General features: G+C 39.9%; 1 protein-coding gene across 1 annotated transcript in view; it reads right to left on the reverse strand.

The window, feature by feature from the left end:
• Nucleotides 1-23,206, reverse strand: part of LOC124172497 — a 173,176-nt gene that overhangs the window by 54,587 nt on the left and 95,383 nt on the right. The window contains exons 18-21 of the mRNA XM_046551936.1: nucleotides 18,504-18,750; nucleotides 10,448-10,535; nucleotides 5,690-6,098; nucleotides 511-1,006 (exon numbers count right to left, since the gene is read on the reverse strand). Coding sequence (XP_046407892.1) covers nucleotides 511-1,006; nucleotides 5,690-6,098; nucleotides 10,448-10,535; nucleotides 18,504-18,750 — 1,240 coding nt within the window. The remainder of the gene's footprint in view (nucleotides 1-510; nucleotides 1,007-5,689; nucleotides 6,099-10,447; nucleotides 10,536-18,503; nucleotides 18,751-23,206) is intronic.

Below are 23,206 nucleotides of genomic sequence, written 5' to 3' on the forward strand. Positions count from 1 at the left end.
AAATGGCATCGTGTAGGCATACAGGCCCTACCTTCAAAGTGGCGTCAAACCATTACGTTGAAAAATTGTGTTACGTAGTTAAAAGATTTGGAAATAACATGGTATATTTTGTATACTTGAAAAACATGGTATATTTAAATAAGTGAAATACTTGTCGCCGTATGATCAAAATGAAGGCTTCATTACATGCTGCCATGACGAAGCCGTGAATCCTGGACTGACAAATAAGAGCCGACGACGCTAACCACTACAGCATCTTTAGAGAGGCACGCCATTTTGGAAATATATAAGGTTTGTTAAAATTAACGCATGAAAATTAATGAACCACAGCAAAACAGATGCCCATTCCATTGAAACACTATTTTTTCAGAGATATGCTCACCGTTCCGAAAGCCATAAAAAATGCGCCATTGAAAAAGGCAGAGCAAGGTACATGTTTTCCCCTTGTTAGCTATGGGATGTTGACTCCCGTAGATGTAGGTGTGGCGATATCAGTGCTCGTTCACTTACCTCAATTATCCCAGCACAAAGTTTCTTCCACGACATATTGCTTTTATTGAGCTCCACGGAGGCGACTTTCAAGATTTTCTCTCCCCACGACTCCCTACCTTCCTGGCTGTCTGTCACAATGCCCTCCGCTACCCTGTCCAGGTTATCTAGGATGTTCTCGTTGGCTGAGCTAGCCAGCTCCCTCAATACTTTCTCTTCGTCCTTAAACAAGAGGTGGTCTATGGACAGTACCCCACTCCACAAATTTTCCCCTGGATGGTATGCATTTTTTAGTCTTTCCTCAAACACACTTCGATCTTTCAGTCCCCAGAATTCTTTCTCTTTCCGACTCTGGGCGAGCGCATAATCCGTCAACTTTTCGAGTCGGAAAGCGGCTTCGCCCAGCAGCAGTGGCATGCAGTCTACCCCTGGCACACGGTCAGTTATGACACGGATATTCTGATAAAACATCCACCGGAACATTTTCATCGTGTACTTGCGGGTATCATCTCCGTACCTGAAAGGAAGAAAGAATTGTTTAGGATGTTATCACTCATTTATTTCTACCTTCAACTCTTAAGTAAGTTCTTTGTTAAAACTTTCGCGGGTGCTCAGCATTATGAATAAAAACTTTTAGGCAATGTCGCCGCGTCAATGCTTGGGTGGCCCCAACGTTTCCCGACCGATGCTGGTCGCTTTTTCAAGGGATTATGAGGAGTTGGTAATTTAAATTCTTTTATATAGATAACTGTGCGAGGTGGTGGGGGAGGGGAGTGGGAGTTGAAGGAGTGGATTTTTGATTGTTTTTCTCACTACGGGTTGCCAAGTACGGCTAATTTTAATGCCGGTGTCGACAAAAATATATGTGGGCTGAGTGATGGTGAGATAAAGCGTGCAGGTACCGATTTATTGCTGTTGGTTTTCGATAGATTGTATGCCCTAATGCTTATCCGTCTTCTTTTCCACGAGAACGTCCAAAAATGGATATTTTCCGTTTTCCTCCATCTCCATCGTAAACTTTATGTTGTCGTTAATCCCGTTCAAATAACTATAAAATTCTTGAAGCTTTTCCTTGCTGTACGTCCAAATTATAAAATTGTTATCGATATATATGACCCAAATCTTAGGCTTGAGGGTGGCGTTCTGAATTGCTGCTTCTTCTCTGTGTTCTATAAATATGTTTGCAATTACTGGGGAGAGACGGGAACCTCGCTGCTCGAGGCGTCTGTTGATAAAAATTATTTCTTCATCGGAAGAAAGTGCTCTTAAAGCAAATGTCTGCCAGCTTGGCGATGTTATCTCTGAATCTGTCTCTGATGACATTTACCGCCTCGTCACAGGAATATTTATGAAGAGCGATGAAACATCAAAGCTAACTAGAAAGTCTTATTTTTTGACCTTGATTCCACTAATAATCCGAAGAAAATGTTGAGAGTTCTTCACGTACGATTTCACCTCTTCTACTGCGAGCTGTAAAATCGGTGCCACGTGTTTCGCTGATTTATATGTTGGTGAGTCAATGGTGCTGACAATAGGGTGGTTTCCTATAATTTTTTTATTCCCTAAATCGAAAGATTATTACTCCTGGAGTACGTATTTCTCGCTTTTAGATTTTTAAATGACGATATCTATTTTTCCCGATGAAATGAAAAGTGAAAATTTTCAAGCGCGCGAAAACGCGACGCTTAAGTATGAATGTCGGGAAGTCTCTCCGCGTGACGTATTTCTGGTTCCCCCTCCCGCCCTGCGAGGTGACCTTGAGGCGAGGCTTAACGCTGATACGACGCAGGCTGCTAGCAGCTAGCCTAGTACCCTGCTGTCTGGTAGCGCTTGGCTTAAATAAGGATTATTAATAACTAATCAAGCGAGGAAAACTTTCCGACCTTAGCCAGTTTTAATAAGTGATTGTTAAGACATGTTTCCCTGAGCTCTGCGCCTCATGCATGCAATGGTAACCTCAGACGACGTATAACTCCTATCTTCTCGTATAGAAACTAGGTCCCTGTGACGTCACGTGGAGTGGCATCGCATGGGCGCCAATCTGGCCTTTTTCAAATCAGGATAAAAATTGACCATTGCCATTCGTCTAACCCGGTATTTCTAAAACAAAATAATTTGTATATTATGAATACACTAATGGTGGGTAACGAATCGCAATCAATGCCTTTCGTTTTCTTTGGTGAAGGAAACCACCCTATTGGCCTAAGGGGCACTCCTTCCTTATGAATTTTTGGCAGGCTGAAGATACAAGGAGTTTTCGGGTCCTGTGGGTTGATTCTTCTTCTTTCGGCGGGATCCGGTGCTTAAGTCTTTATTAATTCTGTCACTTTCCTTTTCTGTTTGGTGGTTGGACCCCTGTCGACATTTTAATAATGTCCTTCCGCAATTAGTTCTTCTATCTTTTAATCATATTCTCGCGAATGTTAGGTGCAAATTAAAAGGATGAGGCTTCCTTTTGACGCAAGCTTCGTCTTAATCCGCCGAACCAAACCTTCGCAATGATCCGTCAAATTTGGAGAAAAATCGGAATTTCTGCAACTCTAACAACGTTTGGTAACTTAAAATATATCCGCCGTGAATTTTGCACCCCACCATTGCACTATTTTCAGAATTTTTACAATTTTTTTGCCACTTTCCGCCGATGTAGGTAGGGATACCAAATTTGCGTCAGTGGTGTCTTTCACGCCCCCCTACGTGCCGCTACCTGGAGAACTCGGAGTGTTTAATTTAAACGAGTGCCACCGACGAAAAACCATGCTTGCACTACAGCTAGAGGGAAGGAATTTTTAGCAAAGGAAAAACGATTAGACATAACACGTGAAAAGCACTTAAAAACCCCCGATAACCCCCTGGAGCTCCCAAAAAAATAAAATTAGTTAATAAGTCCCATTTTACGCTACCTATCAATTGTAAGAATAACTGTAAAGTTATGTCGTGCCTTCGCCTCATTTTTCCGTTCCCCCTTCTCCTTGATGTGCTCCCACTTCCTGTCGCCCCATCGTCCGAGTGGGACCTGTCTCTCTCCCGCGGCATGACGAAAAGCCTTTAGATGAGTGTCGTATGTACTACTATGTGTGTACTTGACGTAGTATAATTTTTTTCTTTGCTAATTCCAATACTTAGAGGTAAATAAATACACAAATGCGCTCTTTTGATAGAGGTTCTACAATGAGAAATAATGGTTTTACGAAAAATGATAAAATTTACGCCGATGGCCTCCAGAGAATTGGCAACGCCAAACGTTTGTGAGTGGAGGGGGAAATAAAGAAATTTCTTTTTCTTCCCCCACTCCACATTGAAGTTCGTTCACGTGTTTCCGGAATTCTGGTGACAACTGCAAAGGTGTTTGGCAGATTGAGAGTTTTAACCATCGTACACTATTTTATTTAATATTATTCTTGCGGATCTGCATCTACATCTACGGATCTGTATCTACATAACTCCATGCAAGCCACCTCAAATGCGTTCGGTAGGGTTGAGCAATCACCTGCTTGCAAAAGAATTTCCACAAGAATGAACGCAACGGAAAAATGGAGAAAAAAATCACGCAATCTACATCTACAGAATATCCTGTGAGCCACCTCTAGGGTGTTTGGCAAATGAGGATCAGTCACAAACGTACAGCATGGGAAATGATCGCAACGTGTGCACCACAAAATAAAAGTAACAGAAGCTGATGAGATGTAGTGTAATGACATCCTATTAGTGTTGAAAGAACAGAGAGATGGCAATTTTCCACAGGTTTACTGTTGAAATTACGACGCGCTTCGACCACCAGGTCATTATCGAGTACAGTGCAAAAAATATGATTGTTCTTAATCAAGTACAAGTAAAACATGATTGTACTTGATAATGACCTGACGGTCGAAACGCCTCGTACTTTCAATAAAAAACCTGTAAAAAGTGCCACCTCTATGTTCTTTTAATAGTAGTACACCACACGGTCATAAAATATTACGCATTGTGGCAAAATATACGTGGAACATCCTGAAAAAGCATAACTCGCCCACGGTTGCAATAGCAATTCATGCAAGATAATAACAATGGAAAAAAAATATACAATGAGTCGACATAGCAACTGTGGTGAGAATTCTATTCATCTACATGTACATAATACCCTGCAAGTCAACTCTAGTTTTTGGCAGGGGGTGGCCATCCGAGTTTATCTAAGAGATCAGTGACGTTAATAAGACTAGCGTAAAGATCGTTTATGTACCTAACAGCTCTTTTCTGCAACCTTTAAAACTTTGTTCGCAAGCCTATTTCACGAGGATCCCAAACACTGGCAGCGCATTCTAGTTGGGGTCTAATGAGGGAGTAGTAGCTCTAATTTCTCACTTTGTCGTTACACATTCCTAACATTCTTACAACAAAACCCAAATTACTATTAGGTAGACCTTATACTTCCCGAATACGTTTGACCATGATAGGTCATTACTGAGTCTAACTTCTTATATTACACAGATTCAACACTCTCTGATTGGGCAACCTATGAATGATATAGCTATGTTGTAGAGAGTTACTTTTTCCAGAAATTTATTACTACGCATTTTTCAAATTTAATTCTAACTGCTACGTATCGCGTCACGCTTGGATAGCAGCAGGGTCGTTCATTTTTTTCCCTATCTTTAGTGGAACGGATTTCCCTCTAAACGACAGCGTCGTCTGCTAACAATCGTAGTTTACTGTGGACTATTTTACCAATGTCGTTCATATAAAGAAGGAATAGGATTGTGACTATGACACTGCCCTTAGGGACGCCAGAAGTGATTCTAACCTCGTTGGAGACTGTACCATCTTATTCTAGTATTTGCACGCTATCATGCAAAAGTTCTCTTATCCAGGAAATGACATCTTACTGAAGGCCGTAAGATTTAGGTTTCAATAATAACTTTTCACGGGCACCATGTAAAATGCTATTTGGTTCTGGGATGCAGGATCAAGGATATGTTGGACAAGGGTAAGGGAGAGAAAAAAGGTGTGATTTAGGAGGGATTTACATGATACATTCAACCCGTAGGGCACTTCAAATATTTGGGTTTCAATTGCTGGCTTATTGAAGGTTGTGGAGGTTGAGGGTTGATTCAAAGAGGGTAGGGATAAAAAAACGAAGCCTTAAAACAAGCCTTGATAAGTATGAAATATTTACTACATCGGTGTACACTTTCAAAGCAGGACCTATTAATGAGTGGATACTTACTCAACTACAATGGCAGCGTCAGCATATGGGATGTAGATGTCGTTGAGGATGTAGGGATTTTCATAGAAAAAGTACGAGGCACAAATATTTTGGTCATGTTCCGCATCTTCTTCACTCTCCCTCGCCCAAACGTAGTCTTCAATGAACCTGTGCAGCGACCACTCCAGATGGAGCAATATGTGATTCAGGCTTACAAGCCGGTTTATGGTATCAATCACGTCCTTGCCAAACGTATTTCCACAATTTTCTTCATCCAAGTATTCAATGCGAAGCCTGGGACACGTCTCGTCACCACCATCTTCATACATTACTTTTGAATCGGTTACAAGCCCGAGTAGGCATGAAGTTTTCTTCAGAGCTTCCTTTAGAATGCTGCCGATGGATTCGGTATCCATAATTGCAAAATTACCTAGAAAGATACACACTAAATTAATTTTGCATCAAGACAATTGAATTTAATATTTGGTTGGGGTATAGGGTCCTGAAATTTTTATGAGAATCTTATCAATGCCCATTATTTTTATAACTTATTTGTTATAACCAGAATGAACGTTTAATTACAAAATCACGACTCTATGCAGATACACAATTCACATAGAAGGAATAAACCTTTAAATTAAAACTACAATTTCATGACTAGATGCGTGAGACAAATCAAATGAAATTTATATAATCACCATAGGAACAGCAATAAACTATCAGCAAAGTGCACACAACATTCCCATTAAATGATCCATGATAATAGCATGAAACGTGAATTGGAAATGCTCATTAAAATCCAATTTTGCTCCCATCTTGAATGAATATTAAATGTGCATCTTTATTTAACTGTTTTTGTGCATTTGATAAGTGTTTGATGAGGAATACTCTTATTATTGTATGTATTGTAAGCCTTATCTATTCCAGACATCACAAAAACCATCACCAATGTTTTTCTCGGAAAAGTGGTTGCATTTTGTAGAAACGAAGTTTTTCCTTTCAAATACCAAAACTAAATATGTGTTTCAGGAGTTATCCTTCTTCCAAGAAAATACTATTTCCCAAAAGCGTGGTTTGGTGTTTTTATCACGTTTATTAATGCTTGGTTAAGGATAGCTCGCTCAAAATCAAACAATGACATTACGTTACCCGCACTTCCAGACACGAGGAGCTGTGAGCGTGAATTTTTTTCGTTCCTTTGCCTTAAAACCGTACGTTCTATGTTTGGCCTGTGCCTTTTCTATCCTCCGCTTTGATCCATATTCCTACTTCTTCTATTTTCTAAAAGAAATTTGCTATATAAGTGTATGAATCGGGATGAGATCCATCGAAACAATACAATACTAAGGCGTAGTATAGACCCTGTAAAAGCATTTTTACGACGTTCTTTATTTTCAGTTACTACCTCGTCGGGTTGTTGAGACGAAAACGACAGTGTCGCTTGCATTTCTGCCAGAGTCTCCAGGTCGAAGATTTACTAAGGCATTGTAAGAGACAGAAACAGCAGACATAATTTCCGTTCCCATCCTTTCCACGCCCCCCACCCATCACCAACACTATCCTTCCTATTCCTTCCCGAGTCATGAGTTTCTGTCTCTGCGAAGAGTCGGGTCGCTTTACTCTGACTTCCTGTGGCCGTTTTCCATCCTCGCGTGGGAAACTGCAGAGCTGGGTGGAAGAAAAAGACGATGACTGTGTATGGGGAAGGGGGAGGAGGGGAGGTCAGCGGAGGGGGCCGTGGGGGAGACGGACGTCACGGAGTCAGACGTGTGACGGCGAATAATGTATACGGGTGAATAAAATCATCTCTCCGGAGTCTATGAGTTTCCTTCCAAAAATCCCTGCCAATTGATCGGCGACACCCCTTCGAGCATCGGGGATCTTACAGAATCATTTATTTTTCGACCTGAAGAAGCTAGAAACAGTGCAAGGGAAACTGTCGTCATCATTACAGCAAACCAATGCGGTGGTATCGTGGTATCCGAAAAAGAAGAATTTCATCGCACACTGCGGATATCCCCGTTCTCACATTTTCCTATTTCGCGTTTCGTTCATCATAGTCCTATTTAATGAAACACGCAAAATTAACCTTTATATTAGCCCAAAGAGTGGAAAGCAGGGGTAAGAGAAGAAGGTGGGAGCCCTCCATTTTGCTCGGCAAAGGCAGTTACACCACCAATTCATTTTTCTCAGAGCGAACTTCGGTATGGGTTTTCGCCGAGCAAGGCGCTGAAGTCACAAGTCCATAGTATATGACCTGTGGGAAAGATAGTGCTTTTTAACCCTTTCGCTGCTGTTCAATCTCCGGAAACCTTCTCCTCACATGCGGCGAAAATGTTAAAATGCGTTTCGTGGGCCCATGGAGCAGGTACTTCCAGGATCGGTGCGGTACACCCTCCGAAGGGTCACTAATCCACGACCCTTTCCTCGACGAACTCACCCACGCAGGACCGTCTCGTCGGCCCTACCAGCGGGGGCCCTACCTCCCGAAAAGTGACCGCTCTGACTGCGTTTTGAAAATCAACCAATCAATCCTATCATCACAATATGATTGTTCTCATCGCTCTCCTGCCAATCAAGTACGTCTTTGAACCGTGTCTCTGCAATAAAAAATAACGATTTCGTTAACTTTGCAACAAAACGTTGCTGCGGACCACCGGAAAACGGCCATTATATCAAAGTTAACAAAATCGTTATTTTTCATCGCAAAAAAACTGTTCAAAGACGTACTTGATTGCTTGATTGGCAGGAGTGCGATGAAAACAATCATTTTTTGACGATCGGATTGATTGATTGATATTCACATTTCAGTCAGAGCGATCACTTTTCCGGAGGTAGGGCCCCCGCTGGTTGGGCCGATGAGACGGTCCTGCGTGGGTGAATTCGTCGAGGATAGGGTCGCGGATTAGTGGGTCCCTTCGAAGTGCTTCGGCGAAAGTTCTGAACGCATGGCAGGGAGGAAGAAAAACTACGTCCACCGCAGTCTGCCGTGCGGACGTACTAGGTACGTCCACAGCAGTGAAAGGGTTAAGCCGATTTTGGAGAGAAATACGCGACTTAGTCGCTTTGAGATTTTTTTCACAATCACGCGCTCGAGTTAAAAGTTAAATACACCAAGGACGAAAAATTTTCTATAAAATATTTTGGGAAGAAAAAATATTGCATGGAGAACATCCTCCATGGAGTGTTTAACTTTGTACCGCTGGACCTTACTGCATACAATGTCACTTGTTTTATGGAGTTCTTCAACGAAAATATTTCAAGATGAACGAATATTTCTCCTTTTGAAGATAGTCCTCTTCTCTTGGGCTATACTTCTGACTATATGTTCCGCACTTTGTTCATATTTTCTCAATCGCCTAACCTAGTGGCAGGCAGAGTCATTACCTTCATTGGTTTTTGATTTCCTCGTTAAAAGTTTGTCTTTGCCTCTTCTTTTCTACTAAAGACCAATAATTTCGTTCTCTTTGCATTTGTTTCCAGCTTAAATCTAATGATAATCTTTTTTTATAGGCATGTTTCCCAAAGAAGAAGTTAAAATTACTGTTGACAGAGCACAAATTTGTCTCACCTTTTCCTAATTCTTGCTTCCTCCCAACAGGATACAGATTTATGAGTTTCATATTATATTGCTACATTTCTCCACCAAATCCCTTTGTACTACTGTTTCTCCATTGACATGAATTAAGGGAACTTTTAAATATTTTGACAGAAAATAGGGGAAAGTCATATAAATTGAAAATGGAAGCTTGGTATGAGACCTGAATGTTAATTTTAAAGAATAGACCAGGTTATTTTTCTCTCTTCCTCTGCTATGAATGCTATACGATTGGAAAATTGCAGGATAATATTTGTGTAATGAGTTTACGGAAACGAGAATCGAATATCCCAAATTACCCATAGTATCAAAGTCTTTGATGTGAGATTGACCATTAGAATATAAATCCTGCTCAGTTGGTGGTTGTTAGAAACCTGTCGCATGGAATAGGGTAGTTTCCTTCATCAAAGAAAACGAAAGGCATTGAATGCGATTCGTTACCCACCATTAGTGTATTCATAATACACAAATTATTTGGTTTTTGAAATACCGGTTTAGACGAATGGGAAGGGTCAAATTTTATCCTCATTTGAAAAAGGCCAGATTGGCGCCCATGCGATTCCACTCCACGTGACGTCACAGGGACCAAGTTTCTACACGAGAGGATAGGAGTCATACATCACCTGAGGTTGCCAATGCATGCATGAGGCACAGAGCTCAGGGAAACATGTCTTAATAATCACCTATTGAAACTGGCTAACGTCGGAAAGTTTTCTTCGTTTGATAAGGTATTAATAAACCTTTTTTAAGCTAAGCGCTACCAGCCAGCAAGGTACTCAGCAACCCGCTAGCATCCTGCGTCCTATAAGCGCTCAGAGCCTCGATCAAGGTCACCTCACAAGGCAGGAGGGGGGACCAGAAATGCGTTCCTACTTACGCGTCGCGTTTTTGCGCGCTTGAAATTTTTCACTTTTAATTTAATCGCGAAAAATAGATATCGTCATTTAAAAATCTAAAAGCGTGAAATACGTACTCCAGGAGTAATAATCTTTCGATTTAGGCATTAAAAAAATAATAGGCATTAAAAAAATAACCACCCTATTACTGTCTTCGGTCATCATATAACCTCGCTACCAAACCTGATTAATACCGGTGTTGAGCACAGCCCGAGTTAAGGTAGGAGAGATCAGATTTATTAACTGGAAGTGAAGTGGAGTGAGTGATATTTTGCAAGTATTTACCTTCATTGCGGGATCTCAGTCGTCCGATGGCAATTTCCTCCCATTCCTCCTGCTCCAATAGGATCTCGTTCAATGCCAAATGCAGCCACTGAAAGGACATGAACACAGTTGCAACTCAGGTACACTAAGGGCGCAGAGATGCGGGGATATGTCAAAAATGAGTTGATTTCAAGAGATTTCAGAAAGTTTCTGAATGAAGTTAAAATATGGTATTGGTTTTCTCGTTGGTGAATCTAGATGATAATTTCATTCAAGTAAAAATTGCATCACATGAGGCTTATGTTGAAAGGTACCCAAGAATCTGAATCATATTGTATGCAGTTACGTACATGGGTGAAAATGCGAGTCAAGGGTGATATTTTGCATTTAAAAATAGTTATTGTCTTTTTTCATGGTAACTTAACCAGGTATTTTATTCTACCTGAGAAGATAACGCATTGAATTTAGTTGTATTTAGATAACATACACACCTATTGAGTTTTAGTTGGTAACTTCATTCATTTACGGGGTAAATGGATACTCATAGAAAAATAATAGATATCAGCATTATGCGTGCTGATAGCCGAAGCAAAAATAAAGTAATCTCTTTTCATATCGATTTAAAAGAATCACAGTTATCAATTATTTGGCTTAGCCAGTACTTGAACCCGAATCTCCCGATTTCCGGTAAGGTGTGCAACCAGTTCCACCCCTAGCAGTCAGGCTCGTATATCGAACAAACCGTTGATATCTCATGTCCACACAGTAACGGAAGTTTATCTCACTATTGTTAGCTACTGTGCGATTGAAAAACCCTACTTTGCCGCTTTTAAACAATGTACGTCTTCCAAAACACCACATGAAAAAAGATACTTTTTTGCTTAGATATGAGTACAAGTGAATATTTACGTCAAGGGTGATATTCTACATGAACTCATTGTGCTTAGCAGGGATATGAACCCAGAAATTCTAATTTCAAATCGCTTTTGCGACCAAATACACTACCTAGCAGTGGCAGATCCAGGATATGGACAAGGGGGCTACGTGGGGCTTTAAGCGGATACCCAAGGGTTTTTTCCCCTCTTCCCCCTCTCTGGATTGTGGGATACTAAATATGAGTAAAATAGTTTGCTTAGAGCTTGTTTGTATTTAATTTGCTTAAGGAGGTTCTCCCGTTTCCAAAAGTATGTAGATACCCAGGAGTCCCACTTAACTGATTGTGCTGGGTCGGTGAAAACTAAATAGTCGTCACTCAAAAATAGTAATAACTTTAAAATGCCGTAATATCGGAGAAAACGAAAATTCCAGAACGCGTCCTCCAGGGAAAGCAATCAGCTATCGGTTCATATGACCATGTCTTTGTCCTGAAATTTATGCTCGATTTTGGCGCTCTTATTTTTAATGCCACGGCAATTAACTACGACAAACTTGATGTCATATTTTGGAGACTGAATTTGGTTGATTTTTTTCCACGCTTATGATCTAGGTGGGCGAGTTATATTGGAAGTGCTTGTTGCATTGATTAAATTGCTTTCCCTGGAGCACGCGTTTTGGAATTTTCGTATTTTTCGGTATAACGGCACCTAAGGTAATTTTATGTTAAAAGTTTCATCATGCGCATTACCTTCGAGGCTACTTTTAGTGAAATAAACTCATTCGCTTAAAAAATTCAGTTTTAACTTTTTATTGGTTTATCTGTTTAGATTATGTTTATTTTCAGGATGTCTCTCTTCAAAAGTGGAAAAGTATTATATTTCTGATTCGAACCCTCCCAGAACTTTGACGCAACTACCGCGCACAGCATAGACCTACTTTTCCACGGAGTAAGGTATTAGTAAGTGCTAAACGGTGTGTCCAAATGTGAATCCTAAGATTGATAAAACCTCGCCACGGAGCCCGAAAGAAAACATTCCGACGGCGCAACGTGAGCGTGGAGGTGAGTTACCTCAGAAACTTACATCCGCTAATCTTAATTCTGATTGGTCTTATGCTCCTGGTGTTTGCTCCAGCTTTGGCAGCTAGGTCGCGTCCACCTCCGTCCTCGTCGGCTCTTGGTGGCATACGAGTGAGGGATGCAGGTCGCTTCAAGGAATGGAGAAGTGAAATAGAGGCAAAAGGAGGCATTGATGAAGGGAACGGAGATTGCCCAACTCACTGAAGATCAGCCACGCGCTTGACAGCATATTAAATTTGCTGGAGTACATGGAGCAGTGTAAATACGATTACAGTGATACCATCTTCGCTAAAAAGAATCGCGATGCTTTTTATAACTATGAATTATTGAATATTAAATGTTACTTATTATGAATTTGATCATTTTCGTGTTTGGGCGCCATTTTTGTCAGATAGAAATCCGTCCTAATAGAGTAAATGACGAGCTAATGTGCTTACATTTCAAGCGAGAAGGCATATCGTATTAGATTACTTGAAAGAGGAATTAGTAACAAAAGTGTTTGACCAAAGTTTTTCCGTAAAATTCAAATGTGCCTATAAAAGGCTAAGTTATAATGTTTTCATTTTTTTCCGGCTCAAAGGGGATAGCCGAATAAGAGATTGTAAAGTCACCCCTCACGGATTTTTCCCAGACTTTGGGCATAGGATTTGGGATCAAATAGGACTAACATCCCCCCCCACTTCCAGCCCGCTAGAGGCCCACCAGGGCCGGCTAGCTCGAAATTTCAATTTCCACTCTTTTTTAAATATCTCGAGATAGAAAGCATATATTTCAATGCGGTGTGCGCCATGCGCAATGTCTCTCTTTATGTAGCATATGTCCAATGTTTTTCACAACTTTTCAGGTTCATGAGGAGAAATGGCGTCGATTTGAAAATTTCAAACGATTGTTTTCATAAAATATTTTTGAGAGGGCCACAATTAATAAGTGTGTTGCGAAGGAGTATTTAAATACCTTTCGGCTAATGCAATGAAAAAAGAACATTTAGGGGGTGGAACACCCCGAAAAAATTAAATATGCCATTTCGGCCATTTTTTGCTGTTTTTCCCGTAACCTTTACCCCCATATGAAAAACTTGAGCAGGTTGAGCAATTCAACTATTTAGGCAGTACGTTAGAGGAAAACGGATACAGTAGTAAGGACATCAGGAAGAAAATAGCATTAGCGAAGGAGGCGTTCATGAACAGGAAGGAGCTTCTGAGAGGATCGTTGTGTAAGAGTTTAAAGAAAAGGCTGGTGAAGAGTTTGATTTGGAGTGTAGCTCTCTACGGTGCGGAAACGTGGACACTGAGGAAAGAAGACGAGAGAAGATTGGAGGCGTTCGAGATGTGGGTATGGAGAAGAATGGAGAGGGTGAAATGGACGGAGAGGAAAAGGAACGACGAAGTGCTGGATATGGTTGGCGAGGAGAGGCAGCTTTTAGATGAGATACGCAGGAGACAGAAGGTATGGATGGAGTTAGTGCTTAGTGGTGAGGGGATGCTGGAAATGGTGTTGCAGGGTGGAATGTTGGGTAAACGAGGGAGGGGAAGGAAAAGAATAGGTTTTTTTAGATAGATTGAAGGAGAGTGGGCCTTACAGTGAATTAAAGAAGGCAGAGCTGGAAGGAAAGGGAGGCTCCCAGTTCGCTTCTCGAATACTCCATGGAAACCTACCTTAATCGGTAGAATACTATAATAATAATAATAATTACTCCATAACATGCGTCTCATACCATCATGCACATATTTAGTCCTCTCACTAACGCTCAAACTCATACCGATTGTAATTCCAACCTCAAGGGACAGAGCTTTGTGGATGCTGGTGCCAAAAATGGCTTCAAGACTCCAAAAACCTCCGAGTAAGATATTTCAAATCAAAAAATTCCACACACCCAAACCCCTTCCCCACTCCTTCACAGCTGAGAATAGATTTAATTTGTAAGTGTACGAGATTTATCCTGAGTCCTCGAGGATCTACTAGTCAGATATTCCAAAATGAAAAAATCCTTGAGACTGAATGTTCAATTTTTTAACTTTTTGTATCTAGATCATTTTTGAATGAAAATATTACAACATGCACAATGAAGATTCAGAGGATGACGAATAAAATTGTTTAGTGAAAATTCACCAAAAATCGATGTTTGAGCAGATATTGCTAATTATTCACAAGTTTTTTTTGTTATTTGTATGCAAAACAGTAAAATGGTAGAAAAATTGAACATTTTGTACTCTTCATTTTAGGACGTGCCTAACATTAACCTATGATAAAATCCCAAGGGTTTAGCGTAGTTGGGGTAGTCTCAAGAAGTTTTTTTCATTTTGGAATATCTGACTACTATCTACTTTGAATCCTTTAATAATGTCACAATTACTTGCCAAACCTGTCAAATTTTCCCGAATTCATCGTTGTTTTGTCCACCCCTTAAAAAAACGATAGATCGAAGTACCGCAGAAGGAAAAAAATGATAAAGAATGATAGGGAAATGTGGGGATCAATGAAAAAATCTTCTCCATTCATAAATTCTTTCCTACATTTATAGTGAGAAAGTGTGAGGGTTTCTGGCTAGTTTTTATGAATGGGTAACAAGTTCTGGTTCATGGACGTGAATGGTAACGAATCACAAGAGACCCGTTTGTAGGTCTATGAGTGGCTGATAGTGAAGGATCACTTGGATTAAGATTCTGACGTGTTTAAAGCATCAGAAAAGGGGTTAAAGCATGTTATTAATCATCACAAACAGCTTAAGAAGCAAGCGCGGATCAAGAAATGGAAAAATAAAGATTCCTATATTTTCCATATCACAGTCAATTGACAAAAATGAGAATGGGTGCATTACCAAACTAAATTGCATTCTGTCATGTCAAAGGTGATCTGCTTACCCTCCTATTGTTATATTCTACATCCGCAGAAAGTAGTATAGTCTGTTTGAGGCAAATGATTTTTGCTGTTTATTTTGATTGAGATACATCGGAATTTATATGCATGTATTTCTGAAAGGGAATTAAAAATTCTCTAGTAAGTAGTTAGAGATAGCAAATGAACAGTCATAAATTATATACCTATCGTAGGCTTCGTTATTCATCTCATTGATGCAACTCTGTGTATTTCCCACAGCCATAAACTAATTTTCAAGACATTTCCATGACTCCCCTGATTCGTATGGAATTCTTTCTCCCTCGTTAGACCCCGTTTTGGATACGCTGCCAGTGGATGGGACCCTTATAAAAAGGATTAAAAACCGGGTTGCAACGCATGCCAAGAAGGGCTGCCAGGGGCGTGAAAAGTGGTTGCGATAGTCTTGTTTGTCTTGCGACTGACCTCTTTGATAAACTCGGATGGGAATTTTTACATACTACTTTTCTACGTACATAGAAAAATAAAGTAAACCTTTTAAATAAATTCCAGAGCAGTAAACATATTCAGGAACGAATAGGTCCCCATACAAAAAAATCTGTGCTGTGGCTGTACTAAAGCTGCACTGTAACTGTGCTAAAAGGGCTGTACTGTGACTCTACTTAAACTGCACTTGAATTGAAACATCGCAGTACAGTTATAGCACGGTCAGAGTGCAGTTGCCATAGCACAGTCACAGTGGAGTTGTCATAGCACAGTCACAGTGGAGTTGCCATAGCACAGTCACAGTGGAGTTGTCATAGCACAGTCAGAGTACAGTTGCCTTAGCACAGTCATAGTGCAGTTGCCATAGCACAGCCACAGTGCAGCTGCCATAGCACAGTTTTTACTGTAATACTCTTTCCATGAATCAATAATTGAGTCTTGATGTGGCCATTGCATTCCCTGTATATCTTATTGAAAACAAGAAGCAGAATTAAATCAAGATAGGACAATTAGCAGAGATATATAGTTCCCTTTTTGGGTGTTTGAAGATTGGTTGCCTGATCCAATCAGAAAACAGCAAAGAGATAACAGTGGCCAAAACGACTACAATCATTCGAATGTTGACTATAGTCTAAGGAAAGATAAACCATATTCCTAACAGACACTCACTGAATTTGTTACGTTCCACTTCCTTAATATGAACAAAGTTTATGGTACTAAAAATATTGCTATCGAAGCACTTAGGTTCTATGAGAAAAATTGACAAATCCTATTCTGCACATCAACGGGCACTCAACATAAAAACCACCAAAATTTACGTCAGTGCTATTTGTCTAGTTGCCACAAATATGCCCACCTTGATAGTTTTTGTTGATGAAGTTTCAGTACTAACGCCGTGGAGCACAATAAATGACAATAAGATATGAAAATAAAAGAAATTTATTAAATACAAATACATATACTCATGATTATAAACATAAAAATGAAAGTCTTGTTAAGGCATGGCCGCTCAATTCATTTGCCTCTTTGGCTTCCTTCCTGAAATTAAAAGGAAAACACATTACATACTGATATCTAATCAAGTGTTACTTCAAAATTTGACTGTTTAAGTTTGTCTGAATTTAATTTTAGATAAGTTGAGTACTTACCTCCAGCAGCAGAGTATAAATAAAGATATGTCTTTTTTCAACTCTCTCGTGCTTCGCAAGGAGTAGATTGCGAGTCGTCGAAATCAATCGTGGAAAGTTGATTCATCGCGAACCACACGGATTTCAGCAAAATCGACGATATCACTTCACCCGCAAGAAAAATTCCCGGCTAAGTAGCTAATTTTGATGTAATTGAAGTAAAGTTCACTTCTTCATGTTCTTAGCGTCGATCTTACATCGACGCATCCATCGTACTGTGTAGAATTAAAAGGATGAGAGCACGTAAACAAGGAATGTTACAACCGGTTCAACACCAATGCTGTCTAACAAAGATGGCTGAGTATTGGCGGAAGTTGTTCTTTTGACCATACTTTACCAAAATAATAAGCAAGCTGGAGCTATGCATTGCCGCGGTAATGTCAACATAAATTTTTATATAATTTACGCATTCATATTCTCATGGAAATGATAGTTGATCGTGATATGAAATAATATAGGAAATACTTTCTCCTGTCAATGACTAGTTTAATTCCAGCCCTGTTGCAGCGGTTTGAGCCATAGTACAGATCCAGTCATGTTACCCAGCCCAGTCACAGTCCACTTTTAGCCACAGTACACTTCCAGTCATGTTTTCTAGCCCTGTCACAGTCCAGTCTGAGCTATAGTACAGTTCCAGTCCAGTTACCCAACCCAGTCACAGTCCAGTTTGAGCCATAGTACAGCTCCAGTCATGTTACCCAGCCCAGTCAAAGTGCAGTCTGAGCTCTAGCACAGTTCAAGCACAGTGATCCAGCACTGTTACAGTACAGTTCTTCTCAAATTATAGCTGCCATAGTACAGTCTAGTACAGAAAAGTGTACTGTGACTGTGCTAAACACAGAGTTTAGTCCAGTTACAGTGCAGATTTAGTGCAGTCGCAGCACAGATTTTTTTGTATGGGTCAAGCTAATCATAAAATGGGTTTTGCATAAAGAATATTAATTAAGTTCGGCGACAAAGTGAGAGAAAATAGCTAGTTCTCCATAGTTAGACCTTATCTTAAATAATAGGCTAGTGTTTGGGCTCCTCATATAATACGCAAAGTTAGAATGCGTTCCAAGAAGAGCTGCCAGGTACGTGAGTTGAGTCACTACGATAGTTTTGTTAATGTATTTGACCTCTTAGATAAACTTGGATAGGAATTTCTGACAGCCTGTAGATTGAAAAAGAGACTAAATCTGTTACATAAAATCAAGTGCAAAGTCTTTTCTGACGATGTTTGCCACATCATACGAACGCCAACATACTTCTTTAGATCAGATTATATTTATAAATAAGATAGATAATCTGTAGCACAGACAAATTCAGAATGTCTTTTTTAGACGCTCAATAAGAGATTATAACGGCAGCGTCAGGAACCACAAATAGACTAGATGACTTTTAGTATAGCCTACTAACTTATGTAAAACTTAATGCATGTTCCTGAATTTTGCTATTTTTTAAAAAGCATGAGGTAGTATAACTTTTTAGTATGCGTAACGTTTTGTGGACCGTGTTGTTTACATGTGGGAATCCAATTTCATGCCGCACACTGGTGATCTACCACTCGCTGCCAAACACCCTAGAGGTGGCTCGCAGTGTATTATGTAGATGTAGTTTAAATTTCATCTCATACCTTAATGTCCTTGAGATTCCGCCCGTTACCACGACAGGATCTGTGGATGTCGGTCAAATTCTGGAAGCAAGCGTCGCTATTCTCTCTACTCATGTGGACTGGGAATGGACTTCTTTCTTGAGCGTAGTACTCAAGACTGGGCCACAGGAAAACCATCTGCTCGATCGAGGATGACAGGAGGACCTTATTCAGCTTTATTAGCTCCATGGAAAGTTTATCAACATAGATTTTCCCCTCCTTGATGATCCTGGAATCATGAAAAATAACGAGTATGAGTAGAGGAGCCCTCTTCTCCATCACTATTTACATTCATAACTTGTCACGTGCAATGACTATCTCAAATTTTCTGTAGCTCAAAGCCTCTCTCAAAGCTTCGGGAAAAATTTCTAAAGTGGATGAGATAAGTAACGTAACTCTCTTGATAAATCATAAACTCACCAAAATTACACACAAAAGTACTCTCGCGTTATTCGTCATGATGACTGATGTTTATTATTATAGTATTCTACCGATTAAGGTAGGTTTCCATGGAGTATTCGAGAAGCGATCTGGGAGCCTCCCTTTTCTTCCAGCTCTGCCTTCTTTAATTCACTGCAAGGCCTACTCTCTTTCAATCTATCTAAAAAACCTATTCTTTTCCTTCCCCTCCCTCGTTTACCTAACATTCTACCCTCAAAACCGCATAACCTTTTGTAAAGCATCACGAGCGAGGAATGTGAGACTCAAGATAAAGGTGGGTGGTGAAAAACTTGAGCAGGTTGAGCAATTCAACTATTTAGGCAGTATGTTAGAGGAAAACGGATACAGTAGTAAGGACATCAGGAAGAGAATAGCATTAGCGAAGGAGGCGTTCATGAACAGGAAGGAGCTTCTGAGAGGATCGTTGTGTAAGAGTTTAAAGAAAAGGCTGGTGAAGAGTTTGATTTGGAGTGTAGCTCTCTACGGTGCGGAAACGTGGACACTGAGGAAATAAGACGAGAGAAGATTGGAGGCATTCGGTTAATTTAAAATAATTTACCTTATTATTTAGTGGGATTGTTTACTATTTTATGCTAATTCATTTACTAAAAAATGAAATTCAATCGAAATAAATATTAATTTATCCGCAATTCAGCTCCCAAAATTGAATATTCGAAACGATGCTCTGCGCAGGCAAAAATTCTTTGTGTTGTGCGGGTGTTCTATGATCTAATTTTGTTGTCTACTCATAGACAGTGTTTAAGCCATAGATTTTGTCAAATAAATTTCAAATTTCTATCTTGTAGACCATCAACATGTATTCACTCCTTAATATAGTTCATTATCCCATATTTGCATAAAATTAGTCTTCATAACCGTTTGATTCTGAAATCAGCCTGATTTTTCACAAAATTTTAAACTTTAGAACTCGGGCGGCAGTGGTTAATATCATCCGATTTGAAAAGAAATAATGCGTTCGAGATCGTGACATCATTTCGCAACTTTCACACACAGGGCAAATTTGATGAGGGAAGAAAACCTTTTTTCGGACCACCCTAATGTACGCTCTTCATTTATGCATGCACTACAGCAGCAACAAGTAATGATGAACTTTCGAAACTTTAAAGAAAATAGAAAAATATTTTGAAATGCGTCCCACAAAAAGTATTCGGACACCTGAATTTTTCATATTAAATGAAGTTATATGGCACACGTTACACAAAACTTAGTATTATGTGGGATTCCTATTGGTTTTCAGGACTGCCTGAAGGCGATTAGGCATCGATGAAGCCAATTTTGATGTGACAAATGGGATATCTTTCTCTTGCTCTAACAAGGCAATCTAGATGTCGTTCTTGTTTTATATTTGCCTTTACCTTATTTAATCTCCAGAATACTCCTAAAATGCCCTATCATAATGTCGTCAGTTGATTATGGAGCGGTGTTTGAATGTGTTATGCACGATCATTAGCTTTGTCTTCTTTGAATTGATTTTTGGATCATTTTCCTGTTGAAATATTAATTAGTTTTTGAGTCCCATTATATTTGTACTTACTAACAAATTTTTCGAATGTCGAATCACATATTGCGGTCCATGATCCCATTCAAAAATTGCAAAGTACCCACTCCATACGGGCCCATGCACCCCCACACTATCATAGAACCAACCCCATGTTCCACTGTTACTTTCAAGTTCTTGGGATCGAGCTCAGTGTTGCTCCGACGGCACATCATTAGATGACCAACGGATATGAATATGTTTCACTTGCTCTCGTCAGTGAAAATCACGCTATCACTTAAGGCTCAGAATGATGTTCTCGAGCGAAATACGCCTGCCTCTGGCGATTGACCACGCTGACACACGGCGCCCTCCTTGCTACTCGGCCGCGGTAACCGTTTTACTTCCCCACATTCCGGATGGCACCTACATATACGTAAACATCACACCTCTGTTGATCAGTGGTTACCTTGGAAACGCAGGTTTTTGGGTCCTACTTGATCTCCCGCACGATTCATCGGTTGTCACTGTTAGTCAATTTCTGTGGACGTCCGCAAATGGGCCTGTTTAGAACCTTCTTTGTCTTCCCGAATCGATTTACTATGTCGTAAACAATTGGCCTGGGTCGTCCGACAAGTCCAGCTATTTGTTTCAGTGGCTCACATTGATTATAGCATCAAATAATAAGATTTTGCTCAGCTGCAGTCTTCTCCGTCGCCTTTCGTCCCATGCTGTCAATACTTCAGGTCACCGTTATGTCAAAGATGATGCGTTACACTTCGCCACAGCAAGGAGAAAGCATATGCGCCCACAGCGCCCACAACTGACACCCGTGGAATTCCTCCTTTGGAAATATTATTCCCCCCTGATAGTTCGCATGTCTCTTTACGCGTTTCCTTAAAATCTTGCACGGGAACAAACCAATCTTCTAGTGTACTAAATCAAATTAAATTTTAACACGCAGAGTTACCTCGGTAGATTTTTGCTCATTTCACGTCCATTTACCACCATTAAAAGGCTACTGCGTTAATTACATAAAAGTATACTTAGAAGGGTCCGTCAGTTTATACAGAAAATAAATTGAAGATATGATGATGTATCTATTATGTAGCATGAACTGCACAATTCGAGTGGTGTCAAACATTGCAAATATCCACCTTATATTGCCCTTTTATGAGGAAGTAACAACAATATTGCGGGAGATGGCAATATTGTTCAAATTTCCATCTTACCAGTATTGTAAAAAATACTGATACTCAGTCTCTAAGCTGCCGCTAAGATGTTTGAAAGTGGTTCCTTTGAATTATTTTATTTTCTTATCGCAACACAATGAATTTTTAAGATGCACTGGTACTTGATTTCCATTTATGTTGCAATATGATATTGTAGAATTCAAGCTTAGCATACGAATCGGGTGGCATTATTAGTTGAAATTTCAACACCCTACATAGTAGGAAACAGACATAACCGGAAAGCTACATGATTTATGATAAGTAATGATAGTTCTCTCGATGTAAGAGGTAAAACCAAAGTTTACCAGCCAGACGCTTCTCGGGATCCTCTTTGAAAAATGTGTCGTACTCGAATGATTGCCCCAACTCCTGAGAAAGAGACCTTTCCCTCCCCGGCGAGCCCCTCTCTGGAGTAATTATTTCAGAGCTCTTTTCCGACGCTTCGAAACAAGGCTTTAATTGTAAGGAAGAGTCCAAAATAAGGCATTTAGGAATAAAAGGAAATCAAGTGAAAGTGTATATTCGAAATTCGTCGTGTTGCAGTGCGGAAATAAAATAGTTCAAAGGAAGATTGCTGGTGAAAAAATGGGAAAGAAATCAGATATGTCATTTCTGCAGAAATAATTTACTTACATAAATAATTATGTCAACAAAAAACATGATTTTTTTGTAAATTCAAGGCTATAGTCACAGAAAAGGTAACAACAGATTATGAATAAAAAGTACCGCAGATGAGTAACCATCTTGGAAATTTACCATGTGAGTAGACCGATATAGTAAGGGACCAAGTTACATGAATTTATGCTGCAGCTCTGAAGGCAATACGAAAGCAAATGCATCGACACCTATCGATTCTCACGCCACTGGTGACAATAAATTGAAAATTTTGTAATGCATGATGACCGTGTTTACATTACGACTGCTCCTGCTACATAGTGGAGTCTCCTATATTAAATAAACTATTTGCATTTAACCACAGTTTTGCTGTGTCTGGGAACTTAGTCGGCAATTTTTCACTGACGACGCTATGTAAAATGTTGTTCTATATAACAAGTGCCCCAATATTAACGGAAATCATGTGGAAAACATTTTAAAGCCTCGGATTTTGCATAGAAATACAATTGCTACCAATTTTATTTTTTTATATTTCAAACCGGAAATCACTTTTAAAAAACGTGACTCGTGTACGGTTCATAGGAGATTCATTTCCCAGTAAAAATGCCCCGGGAATGCATTCTTAACTTTTCAATGTAAAAATCTAACTTTAAACGCAAACTCGACAAGTGCAAAGACCCCAAGGACCCCATATCTTGTGCTAAACGAGGCATGAGTGTGTTGCGACGCACACCGCACGCTACACATCATTAGTGTTCAGGAGTGTGCCAAAGGAGAGCACCGGCCTATAGTCAAGTGAGCTGGCGAGGGAGCTCGGGCGGAGACAGCGGAGGAGTCATTTGGAAACACAACACAAAAGGAAGAAGGAAAACAACCTTTCAAAGCCATGGACAACGAAA

Source organism: Ischnura elegans (genome assembly GCF_921293095.1).
Source record: "Ischnura elegans chromosome 13 unlocalized genomic scaffold, ioIscEleg1.1 SUPER_13_unloc_1, whole genome shotgun sequence".
Lineage (NCBI taxonomy): Eukaryota > Metazoa > Arthropoda > Insecta > Odonata > Coenagrionidae > Ischnura > Ischnura elegans.